General features: G+C 33.7%; 1 protein-coding gene across 2 annotated transcripts in view; it reads right to left on the bottom strand.

The window, feature by feature from the left end:
- Nucleotides 1–338: 338 nt before the first annotated feature.
- LOC136039608 (dual oxidase-like) overlaps nt 339–13,723 on the bottom strand; it is a 180,335-nt gene continuing 166,950 nt past the window's right edge. The window contains exons 22-23 of one of the 2 annotated variants that reach the window (XM_065723497.1): nt 7,676–7,804; nt 339–758 (exon numbers count right to left, since the gene is read on the bottom strand). In XM_065723497.1, the coding sequence (XP_065579569.1) occupies nt 630–758; nt 7,676–7,804 (258 nt within the window). In that variant the 3' untranslated portion in view covers nt 339–629. Of the gene's footprint in view, nt 759–7,675; nt 7,805–7,853; nt 7,986–13,723 lie in introns of those variants that run through there. The other variant, XM_065723498.1, reaches the window with a different exon arrangement.

Below are 13,723 nucleotides of genomic sequence, written 5' to 3' on the forward strand. Positions count from 1 at the left end.
TAAGTAAAGTGTGTATTTTGAACTAGTTGTATAACGTAAAATAAAAAAACACAAGGTCATTTAATATATTAAATTATCTTATTAAATCGAGCTATTCAAATTTTGGTTCCAGGTTTGTTTATTTAAAGAAATACAAAAATCATCAAAGAAAACTCTTTAGCTTCTCAAAGGTCCTAAAAAAAACTGTATTGGCGTCTCTACGTAAGAAATAAGTGAAATTAGTTATGATTCCTGCAGTCCAAGGATTTTTAAGTACGTGAATGAAAACACATGTAAAACTAATTTTTAATTAAAAAAATGATTGCATGTTTCTTTTTATTAATTGTCAATTCAGTTTATTTAATTTTTTTCAAGCTAATATGTTCATAGTTTATCACTATTTATGTTGAGAAAATGCACTAATTAGACAAATGGACTCGAGCTAGGAAACAAATCATCAAACGGCAACGTCAATTCTATCACCATATAAAAATCGCTTATAAATTACTAAACACTAATCATGAATAATATGATGTTACCAAGTTTGACACACACCCGTAACACCTACTATCATCACAAATATCAATCGCACAAACTTGTCAGAGCTAAATCAACCTGACTCTCATGGCTACGCAGAATGAGTAAAATATCTATCCAAAGTTTTCATAATGATGAATAAAATAAGGTAGGCGACGACCTGTGTTGACCTCCTCGCAAGCAGTGCTGATTGATTTCGTTAAGGGTCGCGGACCACAGCTGAATACGCCAATTTTACTGACCTATAATAGAAGAGAAAAGCTGTGAAGATTAAATAGGACAAGCTAGGCAATTGGTCTTGTTCCCATACCTTGCCTGCAAGATATCTGGATTTCCTCCACAACACCTCCTCGTCATGTTTTACAAAAATGAATATGAGATCCAAAACAGAACACTAAAATGCAGTGCTCCAGAGATAAAGCTCAATAGCCGTACCCAGGGGAATTACTGGATTTGAACTCCCTCCCCCCTCAAAAATAATCTTTGTCAGACGTATATACCTAAATTTTTGATGCGTTTTTTAATTATTTTTTTTACCCTAACCTGAAAAAAAAATGCTGGATACGTCCATGGCCACTTCCATTGATAAAAACGAGAAACCATAGAACAATGAAGAAAAACAAGGTGATTCAACAGCCAATAAAAAGATAGATGACAGTATTTCAGCCAATACTTCATCTCGGCCGTCCTCAGCGCAAATAAAAAGAATGAAAAGTAAAATAAAGCCCCGGGAGTCCCGAGACCGGATGCAGGATTTTTTTTGAGGAGAAAATACAGTAAAAAACTTAAAATCCATCAAAAATTTTTTGTATTCATTTTTATTAAGTTTTTACGAGTCAGACAAACATTTCGGGGGGATTCAAATCCCCAAACCCTCCTCCTGGGATACGACCTTTCCCGGGACCATACAGAAGACAAATCTAAAGACTATTCGATGCGTCATTTACCGAGTCTCAGCGTCAGCTGACAGTCTCAAAGACAAAGGGCCCATTAGCAAATTTTCCCAAAGCCACAGGGAATTTCCGAAGCAATTTTGTTAAAAAATGATCTGGGATCTTAAATGTGTTAACAGATCAGAAAGCCAACGAAGAGTAGTTTAAAAGAAAGGAAACGCATAATCTCTTACTAATTGTTAAGCAAACCAGAGTGTATTCAATATATCTAAAATATAAATAATTTACAAGCTGTGCCGACAAAGATTTCAATCAAGGCGGTTAACACAACAGGGAACTCACTAAGCTGTCAAATTTATTTCATGATATTTCTTTTGAGCTGATTTTTAATGTTTTCCAAGAATGCTAGAATGTTTTTAGAGACTGACTTTTCTCAAATTCCAAAAGAAAATTCGGCTCCGTTCCATAAAAAAAATATATAATTCATGCTTTCTACCGATGTAAGCTTCATTTAATCTGAATATCATCTATCCAGGCACTCAACGGAAGAAGTTTTCTGAGATTTCGGTTTCTGAGATTTCGGTTTTCTGAGATTTCGGGCAAAGTAGGTGTCAGCTTTTAGTTTTCTGTTATTTATTCTGATCACTTATCAAAGCTATACAAGTTATGGCAAGACCGCCAAAAGTTCATAACAGACGAGATAGGGTGATCCTGTATTTTATCAAACGGCCTATCGACACTAAATTATATATATTCAAATTTAATTATGATTTTCTCGCTATTTTAAAATTTAGTCCCACTTATCTGTCTGTATAAATAAACATAGAGAAAAGTCGTATTTCTGAGGAACCTTATTTCCTCTTGTATATTTCTCTTATGTTACTGGGTAATTTACAGACAAATGTTCCTGAAGTTTACGAGCTTTTCAGAGGCCAAAATTTACTTTTTTCCTTTTTGAAGTTTCTGGTCCCAAAGAACTTGAGCAGTATTTTGATTTGATAGCAACAAGGATATCTTCTGAAAATCAGAATAGAAAAAAAAAATGGAAAAAAAAAGAAATTGTCATGTACACTACATAAGTTACTTCTACCATCAAAAATTGAAACACTCAAAATCATGAACATTTTTTTGTTTTCGTCAGATGATTGTTCCATTGAAAAATGACCGGCCCTAAGCTTCTAAATATGACTTGTTTCAATTTTTAAATTCATGAAATTGCGTTTTTTTCTTTGGTAATTTTTGGTAATTTTGGTAATTTCGCGAGTTTTGCTTTTTTTTTTCCTTATTCTTTTGTGGTGCCTTGATGGGTTTCTGAAATATGTAGCGATAATATTCATTGACAATTTTGTTTTATAGATACGGTCAGATTAGCTTTTGGAGGCCCGAATCCCCCGTGCCTCCCGTTTTTCAGAGCTGTTTCTGTTTATAACTCCCAACAAAAGAATTTAATATCTAAGCAAGATTGGATCCAGTAAGACTGCACTCAAACAAGAATTGACAATTTAGATAGCTTAAAGGCCGTAGAATTGGTCAGACTAGTCCTTGGACGGTCCATGCCGCACCTCCTCCCAACAGCAATTCTGAGCACTACAGAGAGGAATGGGCTCGTCCATACCCTCTTTCCAAATTTTCCCCATTGTCTCACTTACTTTCATAAGTACATATCTTACCCTTCAGAAAAAATTATGTGAACATGTCTGCTGTCCAATTTATGACTGTCTTTTGCTATCATATTAATAGTTCGCTGACAAATCCTTCAGCATGTATCTCCATTCAGAAGAGGCTATTAATTTCAGGTCATATTTAGTATAAGTAATTTGACATTAATTGAAACCCTCAGATAGAAATACAATTTGCTCCACTAAGTAGGAACAAGGCTATCTGCGATGAAACCAAATCTTTGACAGAATATAGGCTGGTAAATTAGGTTAGTCAGAAAGCCACAATGACCCAAAATCAATTATTCTCTCTGGAGCAAAGGGAATATATAGTGTCTTTTAGAAAGCATACTCAGCTCTTGTACCTCACTCTTACCTACACGGCTTCGTTATGCGTCAAGTTTTCTAGGTACCAAGACCATATCCAGGGGGAGGGATAGGTTGTTTGACCCCCTCTCCCCAAAAAATGTTTGTCCAACTCTTAAAAACGTAACAAAATGAATATAAAAAAAATTGATGTGTTTTTTTATTTATTTTTGTAACTCCCCCTCCGAAACTTAGCCTGTTCATTTTATATACTAAAAAAAACATTAAGCCCCAACAGAGAGCAGAGCTCGTAAGGTCCGGTACGTAAATAATAGGGCATAGACAAAACTATAATTTTCGTCACAATTATTGTATTAAAAGCAAAAATCAACTTGATTAAAAAAAATAATGACAAAAAAACTTAAAAACAAGGAAGAAAAGAAACGAAAAGAGAAAAGAAATACTGGGCAGAAGGGTCGTGGGAGGCCATCCAATCGTGGGGACAAAAAAACACATACAAAAATAAAGTAAATTTTAATATTCCATCATCAAAGGTAAATAAACTATCTTTAATATTTATTTCTTTAAATTCAGCTAAATTTTTCTGTCATGGATCAATCTGAGTTTTGTCATTCATCTTATATTTATTTGCATTGAATGACAATAGTTACCTAAGTGAAAACCTTTTATACCCCCCCCCCCCCCGAAAACAAACATGGATATGAACCTGCTAGGCACTCAAGAGTTTAAACAGCTAGTGATTTTACACGGAGCTCGGAAATTTTTTCAAGTAATTTAGGCAGTTATGAAAGCCTAAATAATACTCCCCCTAGGAAACTATACCTCACATGGTAGAAAATAATATTGAGTTTAACTTCAATGGTTCTTTTAGAGTTTAAATAATTTATCTTTTTGTCTTCTTAATGCTAGTAGCAATCCCGATGCATAGATAATTGCATTAAGTTCAAGATTAAAGGTCCGTTTCCGGTTCCTTTAATGTATCCACTAGCTAATAAAATTGTTACTAGTGGATTTTGTTAATTGCTAATTGGTTAATTTAATTCACTGTTAATGGAAAATTATTACTAAGTAATTATGAAATTGTCATCTAATTCAAAACGTTGTTGAAAAAATTTTTGTATGTGAAATTATAAAACTGAGAGGAAAAATATTAAACAGAAATTTCTTTAATTAAAAAGTGACTAGGCATGATTATATAATTTTTATACTTATTTTAAACTTTGTTAATTGGATTTTGTTAATTGCTAATTGGTTTATTTAATTTAATTTTAATGGGAAATTGTTAATAAGTAATTATGAAATTGTCAGCTAATTCAAGACGATGTTGAAGAAAATTTTGTACATGAAATTATAAAACTGATAAGAAAAAAAATTAAACAGAATTTTTTTTTATTAAAAATTAGTTGGCCCCCACAAACTAGGTGTTGGGGTGGCGCTTCGTGCCACCCCAACACCTAGTTGGTGGGGGCGCTTCACACCCCCCAAGACCCCCCGCGCGCGTAAGTCGTTACGCGCCATATTAGTTACGCGCCATTGTAGTTGTGTCCCTCTGTCCCACCTGTGAATATATATATATATATATATATATATATATAAAAATATATATATATATATATATATATATATATATATATATATATATATATATATATATATATATATATATATATATATATATATATATATATATATATATATATATATATTTAACTACGTAAAACTTGCGAATATACAACATTCTTGGCTGTCCCATTGTCTGTGCATATAAATAGATTTTCAGGTTTACCGACTCTTGAACATGCAACATAAATTGTCCATGGGAAAAACAATCCGTATTCAGATCTATACCTCATTATTCTATTGATTGCACTTGAGCTTTGTTGATGGTGATTGCTAATCGAACATTCCGTGTCCCCGTCGTCATTTCTGTATCCCCCTGTGCCCCTCGGCGTCCCCGTTGTAGTTTTGTTCCTGTGTCCCGGTCGTCATTTGTGTCCCAGTGTCACAGTCTGTAATTTCTCTTTCGAGTGTCCCGGTTGTCATTTATATTCCCCGTGTCCCGGTCGTCATTTGCGTCCCGGTGTCCCGGTCGTCATTTGTGTCCCGGTGTCCCGGTCTGTCATTACACTTTGAGTGTCTCGGTCGTCATTTATATTCCCTGTGTCCATTTACATTCCCTGTTTCCTGGTGTCCTGGTCGTCATTTGTGTCCCGGTGTCCCGGTCTGTAATTTCGTCTGTCGACAAACAACTTCATGACGACATACAGCTCAATCCTTATAATGACGTCAGTCGACAGACCCACAAACAAACAACTTATATATATATATATATATATATATATATATATATATATATATATATATATATATATATATATATATATAGATTGACTAGGAATGATTATGTAATTTTTATACTTATTTTGAAGTTTGAAAGGTTGTTTTACATTTTTATTCCATTCATTGATTAATGAATGATTAATTAATGACAAACCAGCTACAAAACTGTTTGCACCGAGCCTACTGCAGCTAAGATATACATCTATGCTACGTACATCCAGGAATATGCATTTTTGCTGCTTTTGGACAAAATTTTGGGGGGACGTGGGTTGAAAACTGGTAATCAGACCTGGATACGACCTTGTTCAAGCTCTGTAGCGGGTTACTACAGTTTAGCTTGAACTCCGGATTCCGTATTACCAAGCAGAGATCCGTCCTGCTGCGCCATTAAAGGACAAGTTTAAACCTTTATTTGTATTTGAAGGCCCTATTTTAAATGTCTTGTCTAATCAGGTCAATTCAAGATATTGTTATCGGCAGTTTTTGTATTTAGCCACTCTGGCTTCGCGAGCAAACAGAAACTGTGAATAGCAATTCGGATAGCAACAACGGAGCTTAAATTGGGTTCAATGATACCCATATTTGAGTTAAGAAACAGACTACTGGTGATACCCCTCAGCGCCTCTTAGTCTCCCTTCTCTTCGCCTTTGTTCATCTGTTGCAAAACTTTCCTATATAATCAATCTGTGAAAAAGCAGCAAGACAAAATAAAATCATTTCTTTAGGGAAGAGTGGGTTCTACATCAGTGAATCAGACAAAGAGAATAGGAAACACAATAGAAAAGAGAAAAAATAAGAGGATAACAGGGAAAGACAGGGAGCAAAACCACCAGTCCCAGTAACAGTGTAGCGTCTGGTGACTTTATAAAAAGTGGAAAATTTAAAAGAACGAATAATTGATATGCCTAACCTGCATTGATATAGGACTAAAGCTGCAAATTCTCTAAAAATTATAATTAACTCATCTTTTTAAACTTTAAGAGTTGCTTCAGGCCAAAATAGAGTCTGGAAAAAATAAGCCTGGGCTAGCTTGAAAAACTCTAGGCAGTTTAAGGGGGCTACTTGAATTTAACCTGGTGGGCCTACTGGCAACATAATTCTACTTTCATTGCTCTTTCCTATATTTTGAATAATCAGAAAAGAAGAGTATGCAACAGTGTTGGACGAAAAGAGTCCCCAAGCACATATGGCGTTTTTTAGACAATCTTGGAATCTAAAAACTACTTGTAAAAAGAGGAAAAAAATGATTAGTCGAAAATGATTTACCTTTACATTGATATCTACGTTATAACTGTAGAAATTCAGCTTAAATTAATAGATTTATATTATTTTGTTTACTAGTTTATATTTAAGAAAAAATTCTTTTAGGTCAGCCTACATAAAAGATCTTAAAAGTCATCTTAAAGATGACTTTTGGAACAAATCATCCAAATTTTCTAAAATATTTAGGTCGGAAAGTTATTCTATGACCCCAACTCTTGTTCATAGGTCATCATGGCTGGACCCAGGGTCTTATCCAAGATATCGATTGGAGGGGGGTAAACGAAAAATCTTCGCGTGGACAGCTATTACACGTACATTACATGCATAACGTTATTTTTGCTACTTTTAAAAGGATCGGACACAAATTTCGGTGGGGGTAGAGGGTTCAAACCGGGTAGACCAGCCACCTGGATACAGCAACAGTTGCAGCAGTAGCTATTATCTAATAAACGAGAGCGAAGTAAAACCCAACATAACCAACAATTTAAAAATGTTTTAAGTAAACAAAAACTGTATATTAATAAAAACTTTCATTTAAAAGTTGATCCAAGAGTGACCAGTACAAATTATATAAGTTTACTGCAGCAGTAAATATCTCTTGGAAAGAAAATTAATGCTCTTAAAATGTGGGACATACAGTCAAAACAATAAGACTAGACTTATACATTTAATACTTACATAGCTATGTTTCTTCTGAACAAATTTAAGGAATGATGTCATGTCTGGTCGACCAAAATGGTTAACAGCTTTTAATCCTGTGAATAGGCTTCTCTTCGAAAAACGTTGGAAATGATTCTCACAAATGTACTAAAAGAAAAATCAAATGATCAGTCTAATGAATATATTGCAATTTCACATGCATGGAATGATGTCATGCATACAATTTAAGGAATGATGTCATGTCTGGTCGACCAAGATGGTTAACAGCTTTTAATCCTGTGAATAGGCTTCTTTTTGAAAAACGTTGGACATGATTCTCACAAATGTACTAAAAGAAAAATCAAATGATCAGTTTACTGAATATATTACAATTTCACCTGCATAAAACAGCATTGTCGCTGCCATGCCTTAAGACCGTATCTGATATTTTCATGCTTCTGAATCAATCGCCAGAGAACAAAACAAAAAGAAGATTTTGAAAAGAAGAACACACCTAAGGCCAGTAGGAACAAAAGGAGAAAAAATAAACAGGAGAAAAGAGAAACAAACAAAAAAAAAGAAAAATTTAATGTGCTAAAGGTAATTATTTTGTAAGAAAAAAAAGAATAAAGATGAAAAGGGGTTGGAAGTTTAAAATCAACGAAGAAAATAAGGAAAACAATAAAACAGAGTATGTAAAATAAGTACTCCATGACATAAGCCACAGTTTGTGATACGGATTGGGACAGCGGGTTGTGTCTTCGAGTAGCAATTCTATATATTTAGTTTGATTGCTTTGGTTTTATTTTTTTTTATATTTAACTTTCGATTTTTTTCACTGTATATCACCTTTTTTGTAATGTACTGCGCAAAACCTTGGACTTCTTTGGTTAATACATTAGAAGAGAAAAAACATTTACATACCCCTTTGCTGGTTTTTGATAAAATATCAAGAAGCTAAGCTGTTGCTACCATTACAAACAGTCTAATTTTCAAATGTGATTTTATTGAATTAATTTTTGCCAGCGGAGAAATTTTTCTAGAAGAGAAAAAAAAGGGCCTAAATTCAGCTGTGACAATCCACGAAAATAAAAAAGCATGAATTTCTTAGTTTGTTATAATGATGCAAGAAAAAGTTATTTTTCAAAATCTGGGGAAGATTTTCAATTAATCGGCACCAATACCCAAGTTTTTCCAAATTCTTCTTGATTTCCGAAGAAAGAAATACCTCCATTTCCTGAGCTACGAAATTAACCCATCCAGTTTCTGTTAATATGCAATTTCTATCTAAAAAGTAACCAGGAGAAAGTATGGAAATATGCCATTAGGAAGATTCAGGCCTCCTAAAATAAACGATCATGTAGTAAAACGATCATCTAGTATGTATTTCCTAAATGAAAGTGAATAACATGAATTTCTATTGGTTGATTATTTTCTATCCTTATACAGTGGAAGTCCCTGGAATAATTTGTTATTCTAAATATGGAGTTTTTCTTAGTTTTTTTGTTGGCTTTATTACATATATTTAAAACACATTAATAGAAATGAATGATTAATCCTCTTTCTGGAGAAGGTGAGGAGGGATAAACATCAATAAATTCCTCGATGAGACTGAATATTATCTCTAGATAGCCCCAGGGGCGTCTTTTGGACGGAAGCAATGGGGGGAGGGGGCAGTTGGCCCCCAATAATGTTGAAAGAAAATTATTATATATCCCATGCCCCTTAACCATCCGGATATGGACCCCTCTTGCCCTCCAATAAAAATGTTAGAGATTCGCCCCTGTTTAGCTTGTAGGATACGGTTGAACTTTACTCGTTTTAATTGAAAGTGCGTGTATTGTAAATTATTTAGATTTAAATAAATAACAAACATTCTGACAAAATTCATATCTAGCCATGAAAGCTTGTCATTGTGCTCAAGAATGAATATACCACCCAAATTCGGGTCTAGTAAGTATTTTTTAATTTCCACTCTCAGTCCATTTCTAAAAAGCAATTGATTCTGTGAAAATGGGTCCTATGTCTCTTTTCAAAATTTAAGTTTAGTCTGAGAGTCAGCTTTTCTTGAACTGTAGGCCTTGGAAAAGCAATTTCTAGTCTTTAGGTCAAGTCCACAGCCAAAGTAAAATAATAATTCGAATTCGACCATTCTCTCCCGGTATCCAGTTTTGCCTTCTTCTTTCTCTTCTTTATCTGCTTTTCCACCTTTATCTCATATGTTTGCTGAGTAGGCAGTAATTTTCTATTTCTGTCTAATCTACAGATGGTTCCGACAAATTAATTATATTATTTATTTGGAGCCTTTTAAATCTCACAAGGAGAAACGGTGGGTGTATGATAATGGAAACACCTCCCCAGACCATTATTTGGGTTATAGACCATGCTCTGAAAGCCTAATTCCTTGGCACGACATTACTGCTGTTACTGTTACCACTGCTGCAGTATTATTGTTGATACGATATTACTGTCAACCATTAGTTCGGACAGCAGATCTATTGCTGTAAGTTTAATTCACTCAAAAAAACCATTTTTTTTGTGCTATCAAAAACCCTGTAAATTCAAATTCCTCTCCCCCAAAATTCTCATTTTTTAATTTAAACAAATTGATCAATGCTTATAAATTCAATGCTTTTTAAACTTAACTAAATATTTAACCATATTTTAATCAAATTCCATTTCACGATTGATGTAGCTATCTCATTTTTTAGTTACTTCAAGCATGGTATATCATTTCTTTTTTGTTGGTCAGATCTAGAAAATTATTTAATATCGGGAACATAGCAAAAAAAAACAACAGAGCCTTAGACATAAAAACTGTATTTTTATGTTTAAGCCCTTAAATATCCCTTCTTTGCACAAACGACTGCTTTTACAGTGGACTCAATAATTCTCACTCCGATAACTGAAAATCCTCGATATTTTGAATTATTTTCAATTCCCTTGGAAAAACCTGTCTAAATCGAAGAAGAAACCATGCATAGTTCGAAGTAATTTTGTGGTCATATTTTACCTCTTTAAGTCAAAGTGTCCCGAAAAGTACCTCTACAGCTCGAAATTCGAGTTTTTCTATCAGACCTCTGTTTGTCGAAATTCCAGGTATTCAGGATTCAGTGTGTAAACTTTCATATGTATTAATTTTGTTCAACATATTTTTGTATCAGATTCTGTTAATGTTCAGGTTTCTATTTCCTAGCAAACCAAATTTATTATTGACATTTCAAAGTCAGTCTTGACATTTGAAAGTAGCCATGACATGCCAAGTCTATAATACACTAATAAAGTTATTCTTAACTTTGTACCCGGCTGTAGGGAGTAAATTTAGTGATTTTGTGTGCTTCTGTAACTAGAATTCCTATTTGGTTTACCTGTACAACTCGTAACCTTGAAAATTCAAATTTTATGTAGAATGACCTCTATAACTTGAAATATGCATATATCCGACTATACGCAACTCGAAGTAAAATGGGAGTCCCGTGAATTTCGAGTTAGCGAAAGTCGAAAGCACTAAAACCGAATCTACCATATCAAATGTCATGCCTAATCACACCTAAAATAAACTTAACTTCGTTTTATGGCAAAAATTTCCATCCCAAGAGCTTTTTTTCCATCCGTTTTCATCCCCGAGTTTTTTTTTTAGATTTTTTCGCAAACTGGGTTTTGAACTGCTCCAGCCGAAATCGAAGATTAATGGACTAAATCTGGCAAAACAGCCCAATTTTTTACAATAGCTATAATTAGCATGACCATAATAGGAGGAAACTGGATCGAACCGCAGTCGGTGAAAGGTACGAACACAAAAGGAGAAGGAGGTCTTTCCGAAAAAAATAAAGCCTATGATATTAAAACCTCCTACTGCATTTTTGGTACCTAGAAACCTTATTTCATAAATAACCGGTCGCCAATACAGCCAAAAAAAAAACTTAAATTCAGTTTTTTTCTATTTCCTGAAAAGTTTTTGTCACAAAACATAACGTCTTTTGAATTATTGCGGCAGAAATATTTTGTCAATTCAGTAGATAGCGTTATCTTTCCTTTTTTTTTATTCTCTTCAGGCGTCCTTAACTTCTTACAATGCAGAAATTTCCTGTTGCTGAGTTTTCAATTTCGATATATAAAGCTATTATTTTGTTAATTTTCTTTTTTGTTTTAATCAGTTGCCATAATTTGCTCACTATATGATACAGCATTTCTTATAGCTAAATATGATTTTTAACTGAATAGTAATATGATAACCCAATTTACCTCCCTTCAAATTATTTTAATTTTTGAAATGCGGCAGGACAGACTTTTTTATGAATAAAAAACAGCATTTAAGGCGAAATTCGATACTCTTCACAAACAGATAGGGCTCGGGAAGGTTAATAGAGGGTAACCTATCTTCGTTGAAGCACCAAGAACAGCGATTTAAAAACAGTTTTTCTTAGCTTTTTGTCTGTCCATACCTGAAAACCACTAATTTATAAGATTCTTCTTTTAGCTGTTTCAAAGTTAAGAAGCTTTAGGGCAGTAGCCCATTTTCGCCAGTGTTGTAAAATTGAACCGTAAAAATAAATATGTTAAATTAATTAGTAAGATTTGTTAACACTTTCCGTCCGAATAAAAATAAAAAAAAATAAAAAAAAATATATATACAATTGCTACTCCAAGACAATAAACCATAGATCCACTCCGTGCCATAAACCATGATTTGTGTCATAATATAGCAATTTTACATATTTGGTTTGATTGTTTTCCCTTTTAACATTCGTTGATTTTAAAACTTCCTATCTTTTTTTATGTATTTTTGTGTTAAGTTCTTTCTTCACGCTGTGGACGCCTGGTTGGATACAGACGAGTTAGTCTACTTTTAACTTATATTGATGCCCTGCATGGCAACAAGGGATTCAGAGATCGATCCCCGCGGCAACAAAGTTGGGCTAAAAGGGTTTCCAATCTTCGTCAGAGCCCCAAGAACCTCAATTTAAAATCAGTTTTTCATAACTCTTTGTCTATACATACATGAAAACCTCAATTTTCTAATATTTTTCTTTTAACTATTTCAAAATCAGGAAGTTTTGGGCAGTAACACATTTTCATCAGTTTTGCCACATAAAACCACAAAAAAAATATGCTAAATTAGTTAGTCAAATTTGATTAATTACTTGACGTCCGTAAGACTTCACACATTAACAATCTCTTGATTACCAAAGACAACTCCTCCTTTAAAGGAAAGCTACATCTTGTCAAGATGTTTGGTGCCATAAAGCTACACAGCTACATATGCTGCATATAAGGACACAGCTACCTATGCAGCTCCACACAAATACATGTGTAGCCATAAAGCTGCACAAATATATATGTAGATCTTTTTCTTTAAGAATTAAACTCCAGACTTTTTATAATTTTTAAAAAACATGCACCACGTAAGTTTCCATTTGACCAATTCAAAAAAACCAGATATCCTCTTCACTGTTCTTGATAACTTAACTTTTTACTGGTATTGTTACAATAACCATTTTTAAATCAAATGAGCCCCAAAAGGTAATTTCAAAAATCTCATCAAAAAACACAAGATACATTTCATTATGCTTATCACCTTTTTATTCTTCATTTTCCACAAAAAGTTCTATTATTAAAAGAAACGCAATATGCTACTTACTTCCTCCACACAAGCAAATTAAACTTTTATTCTTTTTTTTATAAATAAAAGGTAAATAAACGCTTGGGAATAGTAGGATATGAGATATTAAACTTCCCTCAATGATTGGGACAACTTTCTTTTCAATATTGGAAAGATATCAGCCTCATTCTTTTATTTACCAACAGGAAAATAAGGGGTTGCGTAACCCGGGTGTACATAAGTCCTCCTCGACCTCCGAACCAATCTTTGTATAACAACTTTTAACTTTCCGTGTAATTAGTGCAAGTGTGCACACAGGGGGAGGGTGGGAAACTAAAACCAAACATTTCCCAATTTTCGAATCACTTCTTATTAAAATTATTAATAAAGTCTATTTCTTCCTTATTGCCCACTTCTCTGAAAACTATTCGTGTGTAAATGCCTGATCTAGGGAACAAACAAGCCTAGTCTGTACCCCACAGTGA

This window comes from Artemia franciscana, chromosome 19 (genome assembly GCF_032884065.1).
Source record: "Artemia franciscana chromosome 19, ASM3288406v1, whole genome shotgun sequence".
Classification (NCBI taxonomy): Eukaryota; Metazoa; Arthropoda; class Branchiopoda; order Anostraca; family Artemiidae; genus Artemia; species Artemia franciscana.